Here is a 25,847-nt window from a genome sequence, read left to right on the forward strand (position 1 = left end):
CAAACATTCGATTGTAGATGTATGGACACTTATAAGAAAATCAAACATAAACGTCACATATACTTATACATGGAACAAACATTGACAGTTTATGACAGTGATCATGGGGGGTATTCGTGATAAGATAGTATTCACTAGGACAGCATATTTGTGAAAGTATTTGTTGTTATTAAATTATAGAGCAATGCAACTAAATTCGCATAATAAATGATAAGCAAATTATATTAGCGAGATACGTAGATATCAAAACAATTAAATTTTTATTATTAAAAGTATTAAAAGTAGATAGAGTAGCATTGTTCATCGAGAGAGTGAGAGTAGAATTAGACTGCTAATTGTGTTACAGCATTGAATTTGTTTTGAGAATAGTAGAAATTCGAAACATTCGAAACTAAATTCATACGATGGGACCAACTTAGCCAGGGCTCAAAATTTCAAATTTTGTTAAAGTATTTCATCCTTGAGGGTATACAAATGTCGTCTTCAAATCGAAATCATTCTAGTTTTGATTATAACATTATATATCAACACAAAAAAAAACAAAAACAGTTTTGGAAACACTGAATTACTTTTGCTCTGCTCTTTTTCTCAAAATCAAGCGTTTGTGTTTTTTGTTTACTATTTAAAGGTCACAATAAAAGACAATTCTCCCAAGAAAAACATTCGTAGTTTAGCTGGCAAGCGGTGAAGACGTTGTGTTACGGGAACAAAGTTTTTTTTTTATAAAATCACATCACAACAATTAAAAAATGTCAAGTATAAATTTTAAGAGTTTAGAAGAATGTCTGGAAAAGCACATACCCGCAGATGAATTGAAAGAAGTGAAACGTATACTTTATGGAAGATCAGACGAGTGAGTGCAACAGAAATGAATAAAATAAAAGAGCAAAAAAAAATTCACAGTGGGGTAGAAGTAAGGTGGCATGTCATAACGTCCAGGGTCATAATGTCCATGGACGCTATGACACCAAAAAAAGTGTCATATCGTCCATGGACATTGTGACACTTTTGCAAATGTCATAATGTCCATGGACCTTATGACACTTTAAAAATAAAAAAATATGGTATAAAAGTGTTATTCATAATTCATAATTTGATTGATAAATTTTTAAATTTGTTTCAACAATTTGTCTGCAATAAGGGCAAAGCGAAGGTGATCGATTTGTTTTGGACTTTGCATCTAACTTTTCAAAACAATAAGAACAAATCTTGAAATGTTTACATGGTTGAAGCAAAATATTTCTCGGTTCCTGCACACAAATAACACATTTAAGGACCTCTGTAGGTTGACTCGGAGATGTTTCTGTATCCTCCTGAGTCTCCGATTGCCATTATTAACAATGTCGTTTTCCTTGTTTATAATAGCTTCGAAGAACTCAGATAGAGTCATAACGCCTTTGTTGAGTTTTTCGGTAAGACAACTGATTTTACAGTTTTTACTTTCTTGAATTCGTCGTTTTTTCGGCAAAACACTCAAATTACCCGCCGAAACTTGCGCCAAAGAAACAGAATATGAGACATCCTCATGTCTAACGTCCAGGGTCATATTGTCCATGGACGCTATGACACCAAAAAAAGTGTCGTAGCGTCCATGGACATAATGACACATTTGGGAGTGTCATAAAGTCTAAAAATTTGCGACACTACGTCCATAGACATTATGACACTTTTGGAGTGACATAATGTCTAAAAATATCAAAACTTAAAATTTCGATGAAAAGAACTGTTATTTAGTGAGTAGTTTACTCAGAAGCTGTTTTGTGATGTTCTATTGAATTGGAGATGAAGTCGCTTTGAAACAAGCTTTGGAATGCGTGTTTCCAGGGGCTTCGGAAATGTTGTAAAGCGCAGAGAAGAATGCAGAAAGTGGTACAGATAATTTTTAAGTCTACCATTAGCAAATCCGGAGCAAATTGAAGAGATGTTTTTAACACTTAAAAATGAATTAGAGAATTTTTCCCAAAACAATAAGGAAATTTTTAATACATTTCTGAAATACTTCGAAAACAGTGGATGAGAAAGGTATGACAAATTATTCTCGGTGGTGGTGAGCAGGATAAAGGGAATAAAAAATCGGCGGCCGATTTTTCATTCCCTTTGTTTATGACGAATAAAGACGGACGACACTGTGAAGAAGTCGGTGCGGAAAACGGTAAATGCAAATGTAATGAAAAATCGGCGGCCGAAAACAGTGGATGAGAAAGGTATGACAAATTATTCTCGGTGGTGGTGAGCAGGATAAAGGGAATAAAAAATCGGCGGCCGATTTTTCATTACATTTGCATTTACCGTTTTCCGCACCGACTTCTTCACAGTGTCGTCCGTCTTTATTCGTCATAAACAAAGGGAATGAAAAATCGGCCGCCGATTTTTTATTCCCTTTATCCTGCTCACCACCACCGAGAATAATTTGTCATACCTTTCTCATCCACTGTTTTCGAAGTATTTCAGAAATGTATTAAAAATTTCCTTATTGTTTTGGGAAAAATTCTCTAATTCATTTTTAAGTGTTAAAAACATCTCTTCAATTTGCTCCGGATTTGCTAATGGTAGACTTAAAAATTTTCTGTACCACTTTCTGCATTCTTCTCTGCGCTTTACAACATTTCCGAAGCCCTTTATTTTATGTACTTTACGCATGGTAGAACAAGAAAAGGTAGCAGCAATACCCAGCTGACTGAACTGGGTTGTAGTGTTAGTGTCAAATTTCATATGACATTTTATACATTCATTTCATTTTATCCGAGTGTAAACATTTTTCTCCCTATACATGTGTTTTAGAATGAGTATTGAAAAATTCTTTCAAAACCCACGAACGTATTTCAATTTTCGCGGAAAAGTGTATAATGACAGAGTTAAATACAACGTGTTTTATGTATATTTCTTAATATTTCAATATTATTAACAACAAAAATTATCGGTATAATACGAGGCAACTGAATATTTGTTTAAATAATTTGACAGATTCACTATCACATTTTATCGAAACTCAGGATGTTTAAAATTTGGTCAGAACCTGCAAGAATCTACAGTTTTTACTACGATAGCAATTTTTCCATTTACGAAATGGTGCATTATAGTAGATTCTTGAAATTCGGGAACAGACCAATTGTTAACCATATTTTTCGATTTTAGCATTTTGAAACATTTGGCTGTTCCAAAACTGCAAGAATCTACTAACTAGAACTGGCAAAAATTCTATGGCACTATCGGTAATATCGATTATTTTTTAACAATTCAATATCGATAGATAGTTTTGTCTATCGGTATTATCGGATTAAAAAACCCTAACCTAAAATTCATTGAAATAAATAGAAATTTCACGGCTTTTCGGTTTTGGGGATGTGAGAAAGTACATAATAGGCCGTTTATATATAACAAGGTTAACCCAGTGGGTCTGGGTTTCAAATGTCATTTCCATTGTATATACTTCAAACAAATCCTCATAAAGAAGGTTAACCCTGCAAAAAACTATAATATAAACGCCGTATAAGTCCGTAGTCACAGGTACAATATTTTCGGTAATGTAAAATGTCATTTTGTGTAGTTTTATTAAATAAAAGCAATTGTTTTTATCCCTATTGGCATGTTTTAATAGTTCGTCAATTGTTAAGTTCGTTGCCTTGTCTTAATATCATTGCGTCTAAATATGGTAGTTTATTATGGTTTTCTATTTCGTGTGTAAACTTCATGTTCTTGTCAAATGAATTCAATATACTAAAGGTATTTTCGATTTCAGTATTTTCGTTTTTTTATTATGCAAAATATATCGTCCGTGTACTTAGTTAATAATCTTGGCTTTGTCGCCCGCTTTTACATAGAATCGTCCAATAATTCTTTCATTGCTACCTCACGCTGGCGATCCCATTGGTGACGCTGGCGATCCCATTGGAAGTCTTTTTCGCTGCTCTTCAAATATGAAATATCCGGAATCTGTTATGCAAAAAATCAGTATTTCTATAAATAGGTCATTGGGTTTTCTTGTATGGTCATGAGTATTATTTTAATTATAATTAAATCGTTGGTAATGACATTTGTTAAATTATTAAAAGAGGAACCATATACCTTCAGAGCCTTAGTTTTGATAGATTCTGTCATCATTCGGGTGTTTTCATTACTCGCAGCATTAGATTCTATCAGCATCTAAGTATGTAAAGAATTATATTGTAATTAGCATAAAAGACTAAAGTCCAATTTACATTAGCAACTTTTTCGTCATTTAGAGCTGTTTCGTCATTTATTTGCTAAAACAGGCAACATTTTGCGTCATTTACCATACAAAATTAAATGACGATAGCTGCGTCATTTATTCTAAACAACGCACGAAAACACCATACTATTATACGCAACCCTGCTTTTTCGTCATAAACTACCAAAAAATGCAACTGTTTTATGATGTCTTTGTTTGTTTGTGTGTGTTGTAGAAAAACAAAAATACTCAAACGATGACAAAAGTGTAAATAAATGTTTAAAAAACTTGCAAAAATTATTTTTTTTTTCATTTTTGAATTAAGTCAAGTTATTTGCTAAACATTAGTGTTGTGAAATTCTTATTTTTCGGAATTAAAATTATTGTGTGCGTGTGTATGTGTTATTGTATCCGTGTGTATGTGCGATTGTGTGCGTAAGCAAATGACGCAAAAAAAAACAGATGTAAATACACTTCATTTGTTTCTAGGATTTCGTAAAACGAAATCATTTAATGTGCATATGTACATTGGACTTAACTAACTGCATTTAACCTTGAATAATTAAGCGTGTTGTTTTGACTACTTCTAAAAACTTTGATTGCAACTCCTCTCTTTCTTCATATTTCCTAATTGACACACGACCTTCTTTTTTCTGCACTAGAATTTAGAACTTGGTGAAAGATAAAATTCTCTGCTTCATATTTCTGTTCAAAATGTTCAGATAATCCTTTGCTGTCATTGTCAATAATATGCAGATTGCCAATCCCTGAACCTGAACCTCCTCCCTGATAAAAGGTTGGAATTAGATTTTGGCCACATTTTCACCAGTTCATCTGACACTTATATATTAAATATGGACTCATCTGTGAATATAACACTTTTCCAGAAGTCAAAGTCCATGTTTTTGTATGTCTTAGTAAACGGAGCTCGAATTCTCTTATTTGTGTCACTTATAAATAGTTTCCTTACAGCACAACAGCTTGTAAATCAAAATTTTTGATGTAATTACGCACAGGTTGTTGTGTATCGTTAATCCTAGTCTTGTTCCAAACTTAGAACCGATTTTACGGCACTTGCTGTGGGATCCTTGCGCAATTTCTTTTCCAAATCCACCATAGGTCTATTTCCAGCAAGAGCATGCAGTCTTTTCCTGTCAAGATATTTTTAAATCCGGCTTTTTAAATTCTTCCAGACCTTCAAATATAAATAAATAAATCAATCACTAACATGATAATTAATAGTTGTAACTACTCACCGTTTGTCATTCTTTGGCATCCTTTTTTGCACCGTCAATGTCATTAAATTAGGGCTTAACCCGCTCAGTTTCAAAAAATTTCCGTATTAACTGCCATTACGTCGACCATATGTCGAATTTACTCTTTCGAAGCGCGACTTCGTTTTGTAGCCATTCTACAAGAAAATATTCATTAATGTGCAATTTTTGTTTTAATACAAAGCATTTATACTTACGTGGAATGCAATGGACCTTTACTGAGACAGTTTATTAAACTTCTTTTATTCCTTCAATAAGTTCCCTTTTGGAACCATACCGTCTACCAGACTGTTATACTTTACGAACAAGCCATCCCGATGCATACATGATGATTAAGTCCGGAGAATATAGTGGCCATATTTTAACCCGTCCATCTGAGTCTTTTATATAAATGTTGGACTCATCAGTGAATATAACCCTTTTTCAGAAGTTAAAGACCATGTTTTTGTATGTTTTGGCAAATTCTCCAGAATTCTCATTGCACTAATTAATGGTTCCCTCGCAGCAAATTGTAAAACCAAGTCTTGTTCCAAACGTAGAGCCAATTTTACGTCACTTACAGTGGGATATTTCCGCATGTGGAGACGTATAAATAAACAGTTTCTTCTCATATGTTTAGCCCGGAGCATATTTCTTAAGATTTTCATAAGGTGGCCGCGCTTTTTACATGTCAACACCACGTAGTATATTGTGGAAGGACTGCGCCCTATGCATGTTAATTGCACCTCCTCCAGTTGCACATTTTCTTTAACAGAATCATCGCCTTCTACATATTCGGTACCAATTATTGAAACAATTTTCCTTTTCAAATCCGTCATTGGTTCCAAGAGATGGATCGGTTCCCAGCAAAAGCGGGTTCTCTTTTCCTGCCACGATATTTTGTCAAGTCCGGCGTTCTAAATCTAACGCATACTAATAAAAGTGCAATTTTTGTTTCATTACAAATCATTTACAGTTACATGGAATACAATGGACCTTCACTCAGATAGTTTATTCAACTTCTTTTATTCCTTCAATGAGTTCACTTTTTGAGCCATACCGTCTACCATGCTCTTATACTTTACGAACAAGCCATCCTCATACATACATGATGTTTAAGTCCAGAGAATATAGCGGTCAAATCACAACATCTACTTGTGCGATCAATTTAAAGACTCGTGCTATATTAATCGGGGTGTTGTCGTTCAGAAGCTTCCATTCCAGGACTGCGAAAGTACTTCTGACCTTTCGGAAAGCCTTTTCCAGAACTTCTATATCACATTCATTTTGGATGGAAGAAATAGACGTTCCTCTGTTTCATAATATGAAATTGTTTCCCACACCATAGCTACACCACGACCATGTGGACGATTTAGAAAGTATTCTTCCAAATTATTATTTTTTAAACGAAAAAAAATAGCTCTGTAGCGTTCCCCTTTCCACGTCATACTGGTGCGGCAATTTTTTAGCAATTAGGTGAATTGGCCGTCCACATTCCTTATAGGCGACAATTATGGCTCTTTCCTCGAAACTCAGCGACTTGGCTCTTGCCATTTTGGATAAAATTAGATTATTTGAATTACTAACATGGTCTGTGAAAGTTCTTCTCACCTCCCGGAAACCCGTTTCAAGAACTCATTTCATATCGCATTCATTGGTTCAAATAAATTGAAGTTCTGCTGTTTTATAATATGAAATTGTGCCCCACATCAATACTCTACCATCTCCATGACTATATGGACGATTCAGAAAGTATTCTTCCTTTCGAAGATCTTGAAAATAAAAGTTATATCCATACAAGATCTTCTAGAGTAGTTTCTTTTTTCAGTCAAAAAATAGCTGTGTAGCGTTCCCTTTTCCAGGTCACATTGGTGCGGGGAATTTTTAAGCAATTCTATGAATTGACAGTCCACATTCCTTATATGTAGGCGACGATTATGGCACTTTCCTCGAAACTCAGCTACTTGACTCTTCCCATTTTGGATATAATTAGTTGCTATATAATCCACATGGATTTGGTGATAAGATGGACAAGTTGCTATGCAATTCGCTTGGAATCGGTTATACAAATTACGTCCTTTATTAATGACCTAAGAATTTCCCCTTGTCCCTTCTGGGATGTTCATGGGAAATAGTTTTTGTATATCCACTGAGATGGAAAGGCTCTACTTCAGACGGCATTGCTAATCTGGTTCATTTCTTCCAAACAATATTCTGTTTCTAATCTTTACGGTTTCTATTCATTCTTATCGTGCTCTAAATTTGAAAATATTTATGTTTGCACATTAGCTTGAAAAAGAAAAGAAACTACGCATCATCGTCACAAAATATTAAATCTATTTTTTTTTTCTTCCTAAAATCACCCCACCTCCGGTATAATTAGCACAGGGATCTAAATTATAATCATAAACATTTGCAAATTTAGCAGGTCTTTTTGTATTTTCTTTTGCATTTTTGTTTATAGTTATAACAACAAAACTTTCATAACATTAGCCCTGTTCCTTTACGTTCAAGAATCTTCAAGTTTTACAACTTTTTACTCGAAAAGCGTTCCTTTACTTCAGACACAATACAATTCATATGGGAGCAGTTTTCAACTTTTACTACTTTTGCCGGTTTTACCATTTTCAGAAGTAAAGGAACAGACCAATTATTATCATTTTGTTTTTATTTAAAAATACAACTGTCGCAGCTGTTGTGGAACGAGCATTCCATGTCTTCTGGATTTTTCTCAGCATTTCCCCTCAAAGCGTAAAATAAATCTGTTCTTTCTTTGTATCTGCCGGGTTTTATTACTGTCAGCCATCCATTGATTGCTACACAACATCTACCTTATACATATGTATGTATAGCTGGCAACTTGTTTAGAAATAGACAAAATTTATATAAAATAAATATATAACGTGTGTATGTGGTTCTGTGAAGCGCATTTGTTTATTTAGCTGACAATAGTTTTGTTGTTGTTCCTATTATGTGTCATTTTTGGTTTTGTTTGTGAATGAAATGGAATTGAAACAATACAAAGAATGCACGAGAATAATGAGAGCAAGAGCGTATTACAAGAGTGTTAAACAGAGTGGTTGAATATTTCAGGATTGCCATCATCAGCGATGCCAGATTTGCCGATTTATCGGCATTTTGCCGATTTTTAGTCCAAAAAAATAGAAATGCCGATTTTTACCCCTAAAATGCCGATTTTTAGTTAAGGCAACTTGTTCACATAAAATTTCCGTTTTGTATGAAATGAAAATGTGGTTGCTAGAACTAATTTGGTACAATAACAAAGACAACTATATCATCAAGAGTAGTTTGATTAATAATAATAAATTTTTTTAACATGTTATAAAAACAGTTTGAATTTTCTTGATTACCAAAACGTCTACTTCAGTATATACGCCAAGGAAATTGTTCAATAAACGAAATTGTCGAAAAGTGGGTTAGTGGAAATAATTAAAAACTGCACAAACTTTTACATTGAACTTTGTTGTCAGATTTTGAAGCGGTTTAATTTAGAAAATAAACTTAAGTGCCTAGCTTCAGTAAATCAAAGTTTTGTAATAAATGGCACAGAAGATTCATTTTTCGACATTATACAGGAATACGAATTCTTTATAAACATAAACGAAAAGCAAGTATCACGCGAACTTTTACGTTTAAATTTCAGAAATTTGTTTAAAGATAAAAACGTAGAGTTGCTAGAATTTTGGAAAACAGTGTGTGAATTAATATGTGCAAATTCTAAACCATTATTTCCTATTTTGTACAAATTTATTAAACATATTTTAGTCTTGCCACATTCTTCAGCAAATGTGGAAAGAGTTTCTAGCCAAGTAAATTTAAATAAAAACAAGTGCCGAAATCGATAAGTTACTAAAGACTACTTAAAATTAAATAAGTCTAACTGTTATAATGTTGTCATTAAAAATGATTTGTTACAAATATTTATTACAAAATATTTATTACAGAAATTGAATTTAATTGTAAACCAAAATTTCAAAATGCCAATACAAATAGTATGAAAGTGTCAGTCGGCTTCGCTGACAGAGGTATACCCTCAGCCTATGTGAATTGAAACATTCTTCTTCGGACAGATCGAATGTTTTTAAGGTCTTTTTCAGAATTTGGGGCCATTTTTAGACATTTGAACTTGCCGAAAAATGTGGATTAAAATTTAAATTCAAAAGTGATGTGGAGGTGGTACTTAAAGGAATGGATAGATATCGCGCCCACTAGTCATTTCAGTGGGTCATCGTATAACTTTTGGAATTCGAGAATCTTCGAACTTAAACTAAGTTTGGACAAAATATTACGAAAGCCAATCTTTGGAAAAAATCTGCTCATCCGTTCGAGAGTTATCGTGCACACCAGTCAGCCAGACAGACAGACGGGCGACTCCAAATTGTCTGAAACACATTTCGTCCAAACATACTTGGGGTCTAAAACCATATAGTTTATATACCCTCGTTAGCATAAATGCTGAGGGTATAAAAACAATCACCTTATTAATTATCCTTTTAAGACAATATTTGCATACGTTTTGTATATACACGTACTTATAAATATATAGTACATATGCATATGGTAAAACCATTTATTTTCATACATATTTTGAATTATTGTGAATTGTTAATTGTTTTGTTGTACTTAAAATGTTATTTTTTAAACTTATACTTATTAAATAAAGCGATAATTTGAACTGAAATAAATGTTTTTTAAATTGCCGATTTTTTGCCGATTTTGAAAATTTTTTGCCGATTTTGCCGATTTTGGCACCTGAAAAGTGCCGATTTTCGACCAAACTTATCTGGCATCCCTGGCCATCATGTAAAACATAGCCGACCAAGAAGAGCGAGCGCTTAAATTGTTTATGTGTGGGTAAAATTACACTGACAGAACAGAACAAGGTGATGATTTTCATATTGAGTATGAAATGAAAAACACAGGAAAAAAGTTGTCACGGGGTGTTAGCGTTCAGAGCCAAACATAGTGGATATACATTTTTTATTGTTGCATTGCAGACGAGGCATTCTGCGTCATTAAAAATATTAATACAAAACATAAAATCATTTTCAAATTCTTCCCTCCACATATTTGCTGTACAACTGCAAAATATTTTCAGTGTACCCAAAAAAAAAAAATAAAGCGGCATCAACCTGCTTGCATGACATTCAGTACAAGACTGGAGTAAAAAAATCAAAACATTTGCTCTCTTACTTTGCGTTCGGGTCGCGTGTGTGTGATTTGCCGAAAAACTTCGTAACCATATCAATACCAACGAACGGGTTTGATGTAAAACATGTTTTGCCTCTAAAAAGCCAACAGGCGCTGAGGCATAATGAAATGTAAATATTTCAATAAAGAAAAAATCTAATGAATATCACTAAAACAATCATATTTTATAACATCCAAAAATACTCCATACATAAAGACCCCCTTCAGCTTCTGTATATAAAACTTTCCTTGGGATCTTCAATATGGGGCAGACCTTTAGGAGGTCTTCTAACTGTAGAAGACCTACATATGTATATGTATATATAGAAAATCATTGCGACGAGAGTTTCTATGTATACAAGGCCTTTAAAATGTTTTAGGAAGTTTGCTCTGTATAGAAGATCTTTAGAAGGAGGCATTCTATTTATAGAAGACTTTTATTGAATCCCTTTAAAGACCCTACTGCATAGCAGACATTTTGTCTACCCCTGTTACACCAGCGGAGATAAATCATGCCGTCTAGAAATTCAATTCAGGTCTTGATGAAACTTCTCACTAAAAGAAAAGTCAAAGATTAGTGATAACCGCAACAGAATTCTTATAATGAAACTGAGGAATATCGAACAACATGACCACAAGAATCTGTTCTTGAACCACTACTGTGGAACGTGATGCATGATGGTGTCTTAAAGTTTAAACTTCCAGGGAAAGCTAACAAGAAGAATCGAAGAAACATTAACTGTCTCAGGAGAAGTCACAAGGCCTGCCCTTAGCCGATCACAATTGGAAGCAGTCTTAATTACAAGTCGTAGAAAGTATTACCTCGGTGTTATAATACACAATCGTCTGTCTTTTGAGGATTATTTAGATTACACGAATGTAAAAGCCGTAAAAACTTGTGCCGTATTATGCCGAACACAAGAGGAACGATATGCTTAAGGAGAAACATTTTAGCAGAAGTAATTAAAAATATTATTCTTTACGCAGCACCATTTTGAGCACAACCCTTGAGGTACGCCATGTACTATGCAAAGATTGCTTCCTAGCGTAAGAATCTGATGTCATATTCAACTCATGAAACTCACAGGAAACCCGAAATGAATCCGACGTCACAACAAGACGGAGCATTATCGAATGGCAAAATATGTGATCAGCATTTACAAAAGATAGATGGATACGTGATGAAAAAGGCGACATAGATATCTATCTTCATTTATATTTCACTCAGGACATGGTTGCTTCAGGTCCTACTTACATCGTTTTGGTCTTCACTGCTATGTATGTATATCCTAGAGAAACAAATCTGAATTCACATTCAATTCATAAAACTCACAGGAATCCGACGTGACTAGAAGACGTATCGAATGGTATAATAGGTGGTCAACATCTACAAAAAAGAGATAGACCTATTTTCTGATGCCAAATACGGGTACTTGGCATAAATATCTAAATTTTTATCTCAACCAATTTCTCTCCGAACATGGCTGCTTCAGGCTTACGTATATCATTTTGGTATTGTCAGGCTTCCCTACTTAGACTCAAACTCAAAAATAAATGCAGCGAGTCGTGTAAACGTCCTTTCAGAGGACCTTTAAGAGGAAATTTCTTATATTTATAGAAGACTTTTCGGAGCTCACAAGGATGTAGAATATCTTTACGAGAAGATATTCCATCTATAGATGACCTATAGAAGGCCTTCTATCTGTCGTGGCTTCAATTATGGACCAATATGATTTGAAGGTGGCTGCATTGTCCGAATATTAACTAGACTAAACCCACTCGTGTTTATCTTGGCGGCTGGCGTTCTTCTGCTGCGATGGGTGAGGGGTGGACTCCATGTACGGAATTCACAATGTATCTCCGTACTGCTTGCGAAACTGTGTGTGAATGCTATCCAAGCCTGCTGATAGGCTCTTTGGTCTAGAGGTTCCAGTTTGTACGTTTGGGCCTCTCTCTATATCATGAAGATCTCTCCTGACGTGCCAGGGTTTGGGAAGCCTGTCCAATAAATCGTGACAGGGATGCCCACTGCGATAACACCCACGCAGGTAATCCATCCACAACATTCTATTGTGCTGATTCACCTGTTAAACCTTCGTCTCCTCGTGAAAATGGGTCGTCAACTGATATTATGAGGAGGCACCCTTGAGCAGTCGTCAGGGCGGGATTCTGGGCACAATAAGATTTTGTTTGTAAGTGCTGCGGCCAGCGACTTCTGACCATATCGCAAATAGCTGTGGCTTGCGCGTACGATTTAAACATGGTATTGAACGTCGGGTGCCACTGTGATGCAATGGTAGGCACACCCGCATTGCACGCTGAAGGTCGTGGGCTCGAATCCCTGGCCAGGCAACACAATGGTTTATCATGTAGATATTTAAACTATCACAAATTTATGTCATCGGCCCGACACTAAGATTGTACAATCATCTGCATATACTACGATCTCTATGCCGTCTGGTGGGTTTGGTATTTCAAAAAGGTAGAAGTTGAACAGTTCCGGAGATATCACTCCGCCTTGCGGAACACACTACATCACTATATGGGTCTTCGACCTCTTGTTTCTGACAAACGACTGGCGTCCACACATGCATCCAACACATTATCCAACTTCTCAAACACGGCTGAAGGGCAATCTTCCCTATATCCTCGAACAGCTTGGCATGTTTGACGATCGAAGGCCTTCGATAGGCCAAGAGCCGCCATGAACCATCCTCGACTGATATCAATGGATATGGAATGTAATGCTGTTGTGGTACAGTGTATTTTCCGGAATCCATGCTGTTGTTTGGCAACTGGAAAAAAAAACTTCTCATCGTGGGAAAGAGTAGTGCCTCCAGAATCTTTGCAACTGGCGACAGGAAGGAAATCGGTCAGTACGATTCACCTCTTCTGGCAACCTTGCCTGGCTTCAGTAGTTGGGTAAAGATAGATCGATTGCACTTGTTAAATACTCCACTGCGGGTTCATCCTGTCAAAATAACAGGCGCACCTCTTCGGATATGTTACAGCCACGTCGTTGAAGGTAACAGCCGTTATATCATCCTTTTTCCCGGATTCGACATCAAGAGTAGGTCCTCTAACTCTTGGGTTTTCGAGGTTCGCACGACTAAGCTCATCACGTTCATATGCTAGTCCCGTCGCTTCTGCTTGGAAATTTGATCTTAATCAGGTCTCGTCTATAGGGACTCGCTTCTACTCGTCTGTAGATACTCCATTCAGCTCGTCTATAAAGACTCCCTTCAGCTCGTCTATTAAGACTCCCTTCAGCTCGTCTATAAAGACTCCCTTCAACTCGTCTATAAAGACTCCTTCAGCTCGCCTTTAAAGACTCCCTTCAGCTCGTTCATGAAAACTTCCATCAGATTGTCTACAAAAACTACCATTGGTATCTTCTCGTAGATAAAGAACCGCTTTCGATTTCTTACAAAGAGTCATTTTAGCCGTAAGTAATGACACTTTCCGATGGACCACTTTTAACCGTGTTCTATTATTTATCGATTGCGCTGTGTCGTATGCTCAAGAAATAGTATGAAATATTTCTTAGGTTCAATCCGGAATAATTAAGGTTCGGGATATCTCGCTTATAGTTTTAAATGCCAATATGTCAAAGTTTAAATTACTCTTTCCAAATCGTATTTCTAATTAACCAATTATGTGCGATCATCATTTTCAGCAATGTTATTGAACTACCTGAAGAAGCCAAAAATATTGCCGCAGAACATGGATTTGAAATCAAAGGATATCGCATTACCGCCAAGGAGGAACAAATGCGTAAACCACGTCTTGTTAAAATCGGTGCCATACAAAATTCAATTGTGCTGCCCACAACAGCTCCGCTAGAAAAACAACGTGAAGCCATATGGAAGAAAATAACCAACATAATAAAGGCCGCAGCAGCAGCTGGTGTAAATATTGTCTGTATGCAGGAGGCTTGGAGTAAGTTTTCAAAAAGATTCAAAACATCAAAAAAAAAAAAACAAACTTATGTATCTTCTTCCTTACCTCTCCCTAGCCATGCCCTTTGCTTTTTGTACTCGTGAAAAATTCCCCTGGTGTGATTTTGCCGAAGAAGCAGAAACGGGTCCCACCACAAAAATGCTACAAGAATTGGCCAAAGCCTACAATATGGTCATAATTTCATCCATACTGGAGCGTGATGTTGAACATGGCGAAACAATTTGGAACACATCGGTTGTTATATCCAATCATGGCCGTTATATGGGTAAACATCGTAAAAATCACATTCCACGTGTTGGTGATTTCAATGAATCCACCTATTATATGGAGGGTAATACTGGACATCCGGTCTTTGAAACAGAATTTGGTAAAATTGCCATCAATATTTGTTATGGTCGTCACCATCCACAAAATTGGATGATGTTCGGTTTAAATGGTGCTGAAATAGTATTTAATCCCTCCGCAACTGTGGGTGCTTTGAGTGAACCTTTGTGGTCGATTGAGGCTCGCAATGCTGCTATTGCAAATAGTTATTTCACTGTGGCCATTAATCGGGTGGGCAATGAAGAATTCCCCAACGAATATACATCGGGTGATGGTAAACCGGCACATAAGGTATTCGGTCCGTTTTATGGTTCCAGTTATGTTGCGGCACCAGATGGTTCTAGAACACCGGTAAGTACATATAAGTATAGGTTAAGATAAACAAGCAAAAGAACATGTCTCGGGTAGTTGTGACATTTTTTGTAGCTTAGGTTTAATTATGCGTGTCTTCTTGTGCTCCAAAGTATATGCTCGACCGTCTCTATCTTTTCTGCATCTCCGCATAATCTACATTAATCGGCGCCACTTCCATCCCATTTTTAAGTTAGAGATCTAATCCCACGGTGACCCGTAATAGATCCCACAGTGATATGCATCCCTAACATATCTAGTGAGAGAACGGAACATATTTTACATTGGGAAAATGCAGGCCGGATTGCTTTGATATCCTACATTCTGTTTTTATAAGTTTGCGGTGCGCGCCTTCTCAAACATAGATGGCGCGAAGTTTGCACATAGGTGGTTTAACCGATTCTTTAATTGGTAAAATATCGACGCAAGCTTATTTGCTAATTCGTTTCCCCTTGTATTACTCTGTCCTGGTATCCACCAAAGTTTAACGATATTTCATATATCACACAATGCATTTCTGCAAGCAAGAATAGCTTGCAAGTGTATGGTACATGACATGAGAGCTTTAAGAGCCGAGTCACAAACAACACCCGCGTTCCGGCCAGCGGCACCCACCTCAGAGCACACATATCTGTAGCGTTTTTCTGTTTTGGAAGCAGTATATCCCGGAATTCCTGCCCCGAATTCTTTTGGTTCGTACTAGGACGAAGGAAAACTTTAAGTGCATCTACGGGACTACGACCGGGACTATGTTGCTGCTTGAACACAGCCCCTAGTCACATTACGCGACTGCCCCGCAGTCCCCCAGCAGATAAAATTGAGGAAATAGTGGACTTTATGAGTCGGAAGAATATTATAGTCGCGGCGGTGCATGAAACAAAGCTTAACAAAAACTGCAGCTAAAAGCGCTGTGATGGTTACAACGTTCTGAGGAAGTATCGCACAGGAAATGGAGGTGAGGAATTAGCCTTCCTGTTACACCAATCTGTTCAATACAGTCTTACCTCCCTTGATCCTGCTCATAATGACCCGTAAATGGAAAATATGGGGGTAGCAGTTAGGTGTGGAACTGCCGAGGTAGAGTTGTTGAACGTAGACATCCCGTTGATATGTACTCCAAGTTATAGGTCCAACTTAGCCCGCTTTTGGAAACTGGGTGAGCAGATAGATAGCTCTACGTTTTGTAAGGTCAATGAAGTCGTCCCTACCAGAATAAACGGAGAGTTTCACATATCGCCAGACATATCCATCGTGTCACCTGGTCTGACAAATGACGTCACCTGATAACCCGTCGTTTTTCTTGGGTCAAAACATCTCCCCATAAATGTCTCCATCATCAGACATCCTAATTTAATCACCTCTGAAAGCCGTACTTTCATCAATCATGGAGAGCTAATTGGCATAGTTTCAGACACTTCACTGATCACCTCTTCAGAGATCTGCCCAACCCTTCTAATGTTCGGGCAGCAGAAAAGATCATCACTGCTGCAGCCGCTCGCTATATACCTGCTGGTCGAATACCCGAAGTGAGACCAAATTTCCCAGTAGAGGCGACGGGATTAGCCATTGAGGGTGATGAGCTTCATCGTGTCAAACCCGTGATCTCAGAGACAGGGAGCTGACATTGAACAAATGGTTAAATCATCTGAAGTGTTGGAGCAATATTGGAGCCGGAATAAATACATTGTGGGCAACGGTTAAGTCAATCTCGAACCCTAGAAAGAAGGAAAATAAGACCTCAGTCACGTTTGGCGACGAAGAGGGCCGCAAGTTATTTTTATCGACAAGCACGCCGGGATGGACAGGTCGAAGAGAATACTACGACGCATTAAATCTCTTCCTGTCGCGGATGAACCCTGACAATTTTCAATGAATGATGTTGCGCATACTATCAGGAACGCTAAAACATCCAAAGCGTTGAGTCCTGATGAAATCTGCAGTTGAAACAGCTGTATGAGCCGGGAGTCGAGTATCTCAGCAAGGTTCTCCTCCTGTCACTAGCGACCCACATCGTTCACGAAGTCTGCAAAATGGGCAGGGTGGCCCCGCCCATGAAGTCGGGCAAGGATGCCAGCAAATGTGAATCGTATACACCGATTTTGCTTTTGTTGCCCGTAGCAAAGACCCTTGAGGCTTCACAAATACTCATCCCACTATGGGGAGTCAATATTGTACGCGAATATAAGTGCAACGCGATGGAAAATTGTCCAAACCTGTCAGAATGCCGCCCTGAAAACTGCAACAGGGTGCCTTCTCATATCTTCAGTGGACCATCTATATGAGGAGACAATGATCTGGAAGAATCATAAACAACTATCGCGTGAATGCGGTCAACGGAGAACATCCCCCATCTAGCGCAGCTGAGGAGAGTCAGCTGCCACGACAAACCTGAGTAGTAGCCGTCTAAATTTCTATAGGGCAAGGAAATGTTACTAAACAAAAAATGTAACGAAACCCCTCAAGACACCGAAAATCGGGAGGTACCGTTATATTGGGACGATACCAAAAACATGGACCTACGTTGAACATTTTTTGTAAATAGGTTTTGTGACCACTGGAAATCTCAAACGTCAAATTACAGCTAGTTCGGTCAAAAACTTTAGCTAATATTTTCAAAATACCTAAAATCGGGAGGTATCGTAATCTGGGGGTTATACCTAAATATGGACCTATGTTGACAATTTTCGGTGGATAAGTGTTGGGACGACTAACAGGCTGGCTATACCATGGTACCATGGTGCCAAAACATGGATCTATTTTGACAATTTTTGGTGGAGAAGTGTGGTGTCCACTAAGAACCTCGAATGTTAAATTACCGTTATATGGGGGCTATACCAAAAATGTGGGACGATCTAGCCCATATGACCTGCCTATGAAAAAAATACATTCGAGTTCAGAAATATAGCATTACGGCTCAATTATTGTGGACGCAGGAGTGATTATAACAGGCGGACAAAGCTAGATAAACTCAGATTTTTATCCTGATCAAGAATATATATACATATATACTTTATATTTCAATTCATTGATTATATTTTTATTTATTCCAATAATTTTGTCTTTTTCTTTTCAGAGCCTCTCGCGTGATCAAGATGGCTTGCTTATAACCGAGGTTGATTTAAATTTGTGTCGTCAAATTAAGGATTTCTGGACATTCCGTATGACCCAACGGCTCGACATGTATGCCGAGTCATTCAAACGTGCCTCTCAATTAGATTTTAAGCCACAAATTATTAGAGAATAATTCTGATATAGATTAAGTAATTTTTAATAATAAACTATAAATTTTGTTATAAAATAAAAAATAAAAAAATAAATTTAATTTATTCATTACTATAATAATTAATAATACGATTGGCTTCTCTATAACCCGATTCCACAGCTCCGTGTACAGTGGAAAAATAATGTCGGCTGGTCGCCTCACCGGCAAATTGCAAAATAGGTTTAACATTTTTCGAACATATGGTGGTGACAGCTGTACCTGTTTTTTGTTCATTTAAACCCGGATAATGACTTAAAATCGATGTTGAAGAACAGCTTTTGCCGCCCACAATTTCAGGTATTAAAATTGTCAAGGGTTGGGCCAACTGCATTGCCGTAACATTCAACTGTTCACTTGATAAGGAACGAAAGGAATAGGCACCCAGGAAATTTGGATTTGATTGCCAACGACTTATTTGTATATTCACCGGTTCGGGCACTTCCCATTTCCAAAGAAAACGTCTCAGCAAATACATGCAGCCCTCTTTCACTTGGTCTTCAGACATTCGTTCCAACTTCAAAACATAAGAACCCACAATCCAGGCCAAGAGTACTCTAGGCTGATAATTCACACAATAGAAACCAAAAATCTCTTCCACCCAATTGTACGGAGTTCGCTGCAGCTCCTCCAGGTCTTTCTTAAGCCACAACATTGTAAAACCATACCAGTTTGAGGGCCAGAAACGTAAGGGGAATTCTATAAATATTTTCCCAACACTACCATAACCCAAACCCACAATGGCCAACTTCTTTTGTATTGGTAGCGGGGGATGGAACATAGAGTCCAGTTTTTCTTTAAGCACACCCAGAGATACCGTTATAATGACATGATCTGCTTCATATTCATGTAATCCCTTTGCACAGCGTACAATTGCCTTGCCATTCTTAAGATTCCATTGAATGTGATCAACGGGGCAGTTGAATTTGATATGCTCTTCCAATTCGCCAAAATGTCGTTCCTCACTGGAACCCATTAACATGTGCAGAAATCGAACATATCCCTTGTCTTTCCAATTCAAAAGATAATCTCCCGGACATTGCCAATATTCATGGAAACCTTTGGCCGAAACTTCATCCATGCCAGAGGCACTTTCGGAGCTTTCTATTTTTTTGAAATTTTCAAAGAATTCCCACGCCATTTCTTGATCGACGATATTTTTCCTTGCTAACTCCTTAAGGGCCTCTTCAAAACGTTCATTGAGAAAATCACCAAATGACCCGTCAAAATTACACAAATCATTAGCATGATTTTCCAAAATTCTACTCAATATCTCTTTCAGACGATCAGTTGTTTCCTTCGGCACCACTTCACCATTCGAACGTATACACTCAAATGTCTTGTAGATCTCTCCAGTTGATTCCAGACAATTCCGTTTTTGTACCATTTCATAGACAACATTGCCCTTCTCACCATGGACCCATTGGGCACCCAAATCAATGACATTATCACCAAACTGTTGAGTAAATATTCGACCACCAATACGATTCTCTGCCTCGAGAATTAATAGATTATCGAAACCAAATTCCATGAGTTTTGTGGCACATGACAAACCAGCTGCCCCAGCACCAATAATAATTATTCTGGGATCGGAGGGAACTGTCCCGGGTGGCAATAAACTACTTTTTGCCGCAATCAATGAACTTCCAATGCTAAAAAAGGATTCGTTGGGCATAAGATGTGTTAATCCATTTTGATATTTCTTCTTTTTGTGAAAATATTTTTGCACCAAAGTGCGAAAGCACATTTTTCGAAGGGATCGAAGATTAGAGCGTTAAATTTTTAACGGTTAATTTGTTATTTACATTTTCTTGTCGTATGAGGTCGGATCAATTTTTGAAAGAAATGTTGACTTAAGTTTGAAACAAATTAAAAATGAATTTAAAAAAACTTTTTATACCCTCCACACATTTAATTTTCCTTCCTGTCCACAATTTTAAATACAGATATTTTGTAACCAAGGAAACCCAAATGCCTATCTAAGGTCAGAAAATGCATCAAAAATTTCTTCAATCGGACGCCATCTTTATTTGGGGCTATATGAAAGTGTGGACCTGTGTTGACAATTTTTGGTGGAGACATATTGTGGCCATTGGGAACCTCAAATGCCAAATAACAGGTAGTTCGGTAAACAATTTAGCTAAAAACCCTAAAAACAACGAAACGAAATGAGGTACCGTTATATGGGGGTTGAGAAATTTTGTGACCACTGGGAACCTAAAAAGGTAGTTCGGTCATAAAATATAGATAAAATCCAGCCGGGACCTATGTTGACAATTTTTGGTAGAGCCTCAAACGTCAAATTGCAGGTGTATCTGTCAAAAATGTAAATAAAATCCTCAAAATAACGAAAATCGGGAGGTACTGTTATATGGGGACTATACCGAAACATGGACCTACATATATTGACATTTTTAATAGAGTAGTTTTGTATCACTGGGTGACGTAGGGGATGGAAGATGCCAAGCAACGGTCCTGACCGATTTTAACATGGCAAAGCCCAGGATTTATCTTGGCCCCTCTTTCATCCCAAGTGGACACTGACCTCCCCGTGGTGTCACCTGGGGAACTGCCTTTAACACCCGTTAAAGGTAGTGAGCTAACATGAGCGCGCGTTCACCCATAAGAACGTTAAAAACTTGGGTTTGGGCGTCGGGTTAGTAACCCTCCCCTAGAAAAAACAGCCTACTATGAAAAAACAAAAGAAAAGAAAAACAAAAAAAATTGCGAATCTGCACCTGGAATGTTAGCACTCTTTATAGAGAAAGTGCAGTCTTCGCATTGGCAGACGTACTTGAAAAGTACAAGACCGATATTCTGCCATACAGGAAATACGATGGATTGGGAAAGACGTCACAACAACACCTAAAGGTGACGCACTGTATTATAGCTGCCATGACGTAAAGCATGAGTTTGGTTTTGGATTCGTAGTTAGTCGGAGACTAAAACATCTGATATCCAGCTTCACCCCAGTGAATGAAAGACTTGCTGCAATTCGAATAAAAGCTAAATTCTTCAACATCAACTTTATTTGCGCTCATACTCCCACAGAAGAAAAGGACGAACAGACCAAAGATATATTTTACGAGCGCTTAGAAGAAACATATGACCGTTGCCCTGCCCATGACATTAAAATCATTCTAGGCGATTTTAATGCCAAAATTGGAAAGGAGAATATCAGTCGGGAAATTCAGTCTCCACAGTGAAACATCTGACAATGGTATGATGCTGATAGACTTTGCAGCTGCAAAAAACATGGTAGTTAGCAGTACCAGATTTAATCATCTCGATATTTATAAGGGCACCTGGCTGTCTCCAGATCAGAAAACAAGAAACCAAATTGATCATGTTGTGATAGATGGAAGACATTCATCGAGCGTGTTGGATGTACGATCGTTCCGAGGCTCAAACATTGATTCGGACCACTACCTTGTTGCAGCAAAGGTACGCACCCGCTTTAACGTAGCAAACAAAGTACGAACAGACACAACACGAAAGTCAGACATCGGTAAGCTGCAATCACAACAGATAGCCACAGCATATTCCACTCAACTAGCCCAATTGCTTAATCAAAGCACTCCTCATCCCGATAACATATCAGCGCAATGGCAAAGCATTGCCCACTCCATGCAAACAGCCGCAAAATCCATACTTGGATACCAGAGACCTCCACCACGGAATCCATGGTATGATGAGGAGTGTCGTGCTGCCACCGAAGAGAAAAATGCGGCATATAGGGCTACTTTACAATCCGTAGCAACGCGTAGCGCACGAGAGAGATACGGGGAGAAAAGGAGAGAGGAGAAACGTCTTTTCCGCAGGAAAAAGAGAGAGATGGAAAAGCGGGAGTGTGAAAAAATCGAGATGTACAGGAGCCAGAATGAAGTCCGAAAATTCTACCAAAGAGTCAAACATCAAACTGATGGCTTTGGTACAGGCACATCCTCCTGTAGAGACCAGCAAGGTAATTTGGTTACTGATACAGATAGTGAACTCAGTATATGGAAAGAACATTTTTCAAATCTGTTGGTATCCAATAGCAGCGAAGACGACGAAGATACCACAGTCCCAATCCCAGAAGATGGTATTGAATGTATACCGCCCAGACAAGATGAGGTAAAGACAGCAATAAATCGGCTGAAGAATAATAAGGCAGCAGGGGCCGATGGCTTACCAGCCGAGCTGTTCAAAACCGGAGGCGACAAGCTGATAAGGTGTATTCATCAGCTAGTTAGCATCATCTGGCAGGAAGAACGAGAACCCGACGATTGGAACCTGAGTATCCTGTGCCCCGTCCACAAGAAGGGAGATAAGACTGTATGCTCTAACTATAGGGGCATAAGTCTATTCCCTATTGCCTGCAAGATCGTGTCAGGGATATTGTACGAACGACTAAAGCCTATGGTCAACGAGATAATTGGACCATACCAATGCGGCTTTAGACCTGGCAAGTCCACCATTGACCAGATATTTACCCTGCGGCAAATCCTGGAGAAGACCCAAGAGATGCAGATCGACACCTACCACTTTTTTGTCGATTATAAAGCAGCCTTCGACAGCCCGCTGTGTTCAAAAGTATTCCAAGCCATGTCTGAATTTGGTATCCCCGCAAAGCTCATCCGGCTTTGTAAAATGACTTCAAACTGAAACGAGGTCCTCAGTTAAAATAAGAAAGAACCTCTCCGAATAGTTTGGTACCAAAAGAGGTTTCAGACAAGGAGACAGCCTTTCGTGTGACCTCTTCAACATCCTGCTAGAAAAGGTTATACGAGAGGCAAACGTCAAAAGAAGTGGCACAATCTACACCAATAGTCACATGTTACTTGCTTATGCTGATGATATAGACATCATGGGCCGATCAGTAAAAGAAGTAACTGATACCTCTATAAAGGTCGAAGGAGAATCTACTAAAGTGGGTCTGGCGGTAAACGGTGAGAAGACCAAGTTGATGGTGTCGACGCGCAATGCATCCATAGAGCTCGGACCAACTGTGGAAGTTGGTACTTACAATTTTGAGGTAGTTAAAGACTTCGTCTACCTCGGCACTGCCATAAACACAACGAACAGCATCAGTTGTAAAATAAGAAGAAGAATGGTATTGGCCAACAGCTGCTACTATGGTTTAAGTAAGCAATTTACAAAACAAAGCCACATCTCGTCAAACAAAAATAACACTATACAAAACGCTGATACTACCCGTGCTAATGTATGGCTCCGAAGCATGGGTACTTGCGCAAGCAGATAAGGCAGTGCTTGGTGTGTTTGAGAGGAAAATTCTTCGAAAGATCTACGGGCCGATTTGCGTTGACGGTGAATATCGACGTCGTATGAACCACGAGCTCTATCAGCTATACAAAGACATGAATATAGTTAAACGTATCGAGATGCAACGATTGCGTTGGTTAGACCATATCATGAGAATGAGCGATGATGAACCGGCTAAAAAGACGTATGAATACATGCCACATGGCGGTGCAGAATCGGCAGGACTAAGCTTCGATGGAGCATACAAATGGATGAAGAAATGAAAACGCGTGGTATTCCAAAAAGTCAAAACAGAGAGGAATGGAGATCTTTTCTTAGTTCGGTCTATAGAACAAATGTTCTGTAATGGGCCAACTAAGTAAGTAAGTAGTTTTGTGACTGCTGTGAATCTCAAATGTCAAATTACGGATAGTTCAGTCAAAAAATTTAGCTAAAACCCTCAAAATACTGAAAATAGAGAGTTACCGTAATATGTGGAATATACCATAACATGGACCTATATTAAAAATGTTTGGTGGAGAAGTGTTGCGAATACTTAAAGGCCTGCGTACATAAGCTGCCTTGCTTTCCTGCTTCACTTCTGACATAATAAAAATAAAAGAATAAAGAAGGCCGAGGAAATTTCGAACTGGGTTGCCCTTTTAAGGCCTGCGTACATAAACTGCCTTGCCTGCTTACCTTGCTTTCTTCTGATAAAAGAATAAAAAAGAAAAGGGCAACCCAGTACGAAATTTGCTCGGCCTTCTTTATTCTTTTATTTTTAAGGCATGCGTTCATAAGCTGCTTCGCCTGTTTACCTTGCTTGCTTCTGATAAAAGAATAAAAAAGAAAAGGGCAACCCAGTCTGAAATTTGCATGGCCTTCTTTATTCTTTTATTTTTATTATGTCAGAAATGAAGTAGGAAAGCAAGGCAACCAGGCGAGGCAGCTTATGTACGCAGGCCTTTATTATGTCAGAAATGAAGCAGGAAAGCAAGGCGATCAGGCAAGGCAGCTTATGTACGCAGGCCTTTAGAACCTCAAATGTAAAATTACAGATGATTCGATAAAAAATTGGGACAATATTCCTCAAAATTCGGAAAATCGGGAGGTACAGTTATATGGGTGCTATACCAAAACGTGGGCCGATATAGCACATCTTCGAACTTGACTTGCCTATTGAAAAAATACACTCGGGTGGAAACTTAGAGCGTTCTAATACCCCGTTTATATATAACCGGATTTAACAAACCGACTGGGTTTTAAATGTCAATTCCATTGCTTATATTTCAAACAAATCCTTATAAAGAAGGTTAACCCCCCAAAAAGCTCTAATATAAACAGCATATAACTTAATTATTGCTGACGATAGAGAGAGACCACATGTATAACAAGCACCCCAAATACAATAGTATAGACTGAACTGCACATCAGGAAAAACCTTAATAATCTAGAGAGATCTCCAATGGTAGAAAATTAGTCCTAATCATGGTATAATAAGAAAGGTTATCTAAAGCTTTCTGTCAGTTTAATTTTTTTCTTTCGAGTGTACCTAAAACGTCAAAACAATACACACAATCTGTGTTTGTGTGTGTGCAGTTTGAATAATATGCCAAACAATTTTAAAAACAATCGAATTTAATGATTTTTAAAATTGTTTTTTGAACATTTGTAGGGAAGAAATTCCTAAGTTTTGCATTGAAACAATCATTTTATCATATCCACAATTCGATTATGTGGAGAAACTTTGACACTTCATTCATTTTTCGCGTTTTTTATAAAATGCTCAAAAATGCTATTGTAAAAAAACCACTTGTTGCTTTTGTGTTTACTAATTTTGAAGTTTTAGGAATTCAGGAAAAACAAGGGTTCTATAGATTGTTTTCATTTAAATGTACCTCTTTACTTATACCATGGTCCTAATTAGTTTTAGCTTATTAGGATCTTTCCTTGGTATCTATACTTACCATTATTCGAAACTTACAAAAATACACTTATAACTCTTATTTAAATCATTATGCATAGTCATTTATTTGAAAATATTTGTGCATTTTTT

General features: G+C 37.7%; 2 protein-coding genes across 2 annotated transcripts; one reads left to right on the plus strand and one right to left on the minus strand.

Annotated features, from left to right (window-relative positions):
- Window positions 1-656: 656 nt before the first annotated feature.
- On the plus strand, window positions 657-18,605 carry pyd3 (beta-ureidopropionase pyd3). The gene is made up of 4 exons (XM_073990720.1): window positions 657-853; window positions 14,330-14,592; window positions 14,669-15,288; window positions 18,362-18,605. Exons 1-4 carry the CDS (start codon window positions 750-752, stop codon window positions 18,530-18,532), a joined length of 1,158 nt encoding a protein of 385 aa, XP_073846821.1. The 5' UTR covers window positions 657-749; the 3' UTR covers window positions 18,533-18,605.
- LOC141405874 (spermine oxidase-like) lies at window positions 18,597-20,443 on the minus strand. The gene has a single exon (XM_073990719.1). It carries the CDS (start codon window positions 20,292-20,294, stop codon window positions 18,612-18,614), a length of 1,683 nt encoding a protein of 560 aa, XP_073846820.1. The 5' UTR covers window positions 20,295-20,443; the 3' UTR covers window positions 18,597-18,611.
- Between the last annotated feature and the right edge of the window lie 5,404 nt (window positions 20,444-25,847).

Source organism: Musca autumnalis, unplaced genomic scaffold, assembly GCF_047663935.1.
Source record: "Musca autumnalis isolate F117 unplaced genomic scaffold, ASM4766393v1 scaffold_5, whole genome shotgun sequence".
Taxonomy (NCBI): domain Eukaryota; kingdom Metazoa; phylum Arthropoda; class Insecta; order Diptera; family Muscidae; genus Musca; species Musca autumnalis.

Excerpts from the sequence above, each read along its gene's own strand:
- pyd3 (XM_073990720.1), top strand. The coding sequence starts at position 750 with ATGTCAAGTATAAATTTTAAGAGTTTAGAAGAATGTCTGGAAAAGCAC. Across the intron at positions 14,593-14,668 it reads CTGTATGCAGGAGGCTTGGA|CCATGCCCTTTGCTTTTTGT; the intron begins GTAAGTTTTCAA and ends ACCTCTCCCTAG. Across the intron at positions 15,289-18,361 it reads CAGATGGTTCTAGAACACCG|AGCCTCTCGCGTGATCAAGA; the intron begins GTAAGTACATAT and ends TTTTCTTTTCAG.
- LOC141405874 (XM_073990719.1), bottom strand. The coding sequence starts at position 20,294 with ATGTGCTTTCGCACTTTGGTGCAAAAATATTTTCACAAAAAGAAGAAA.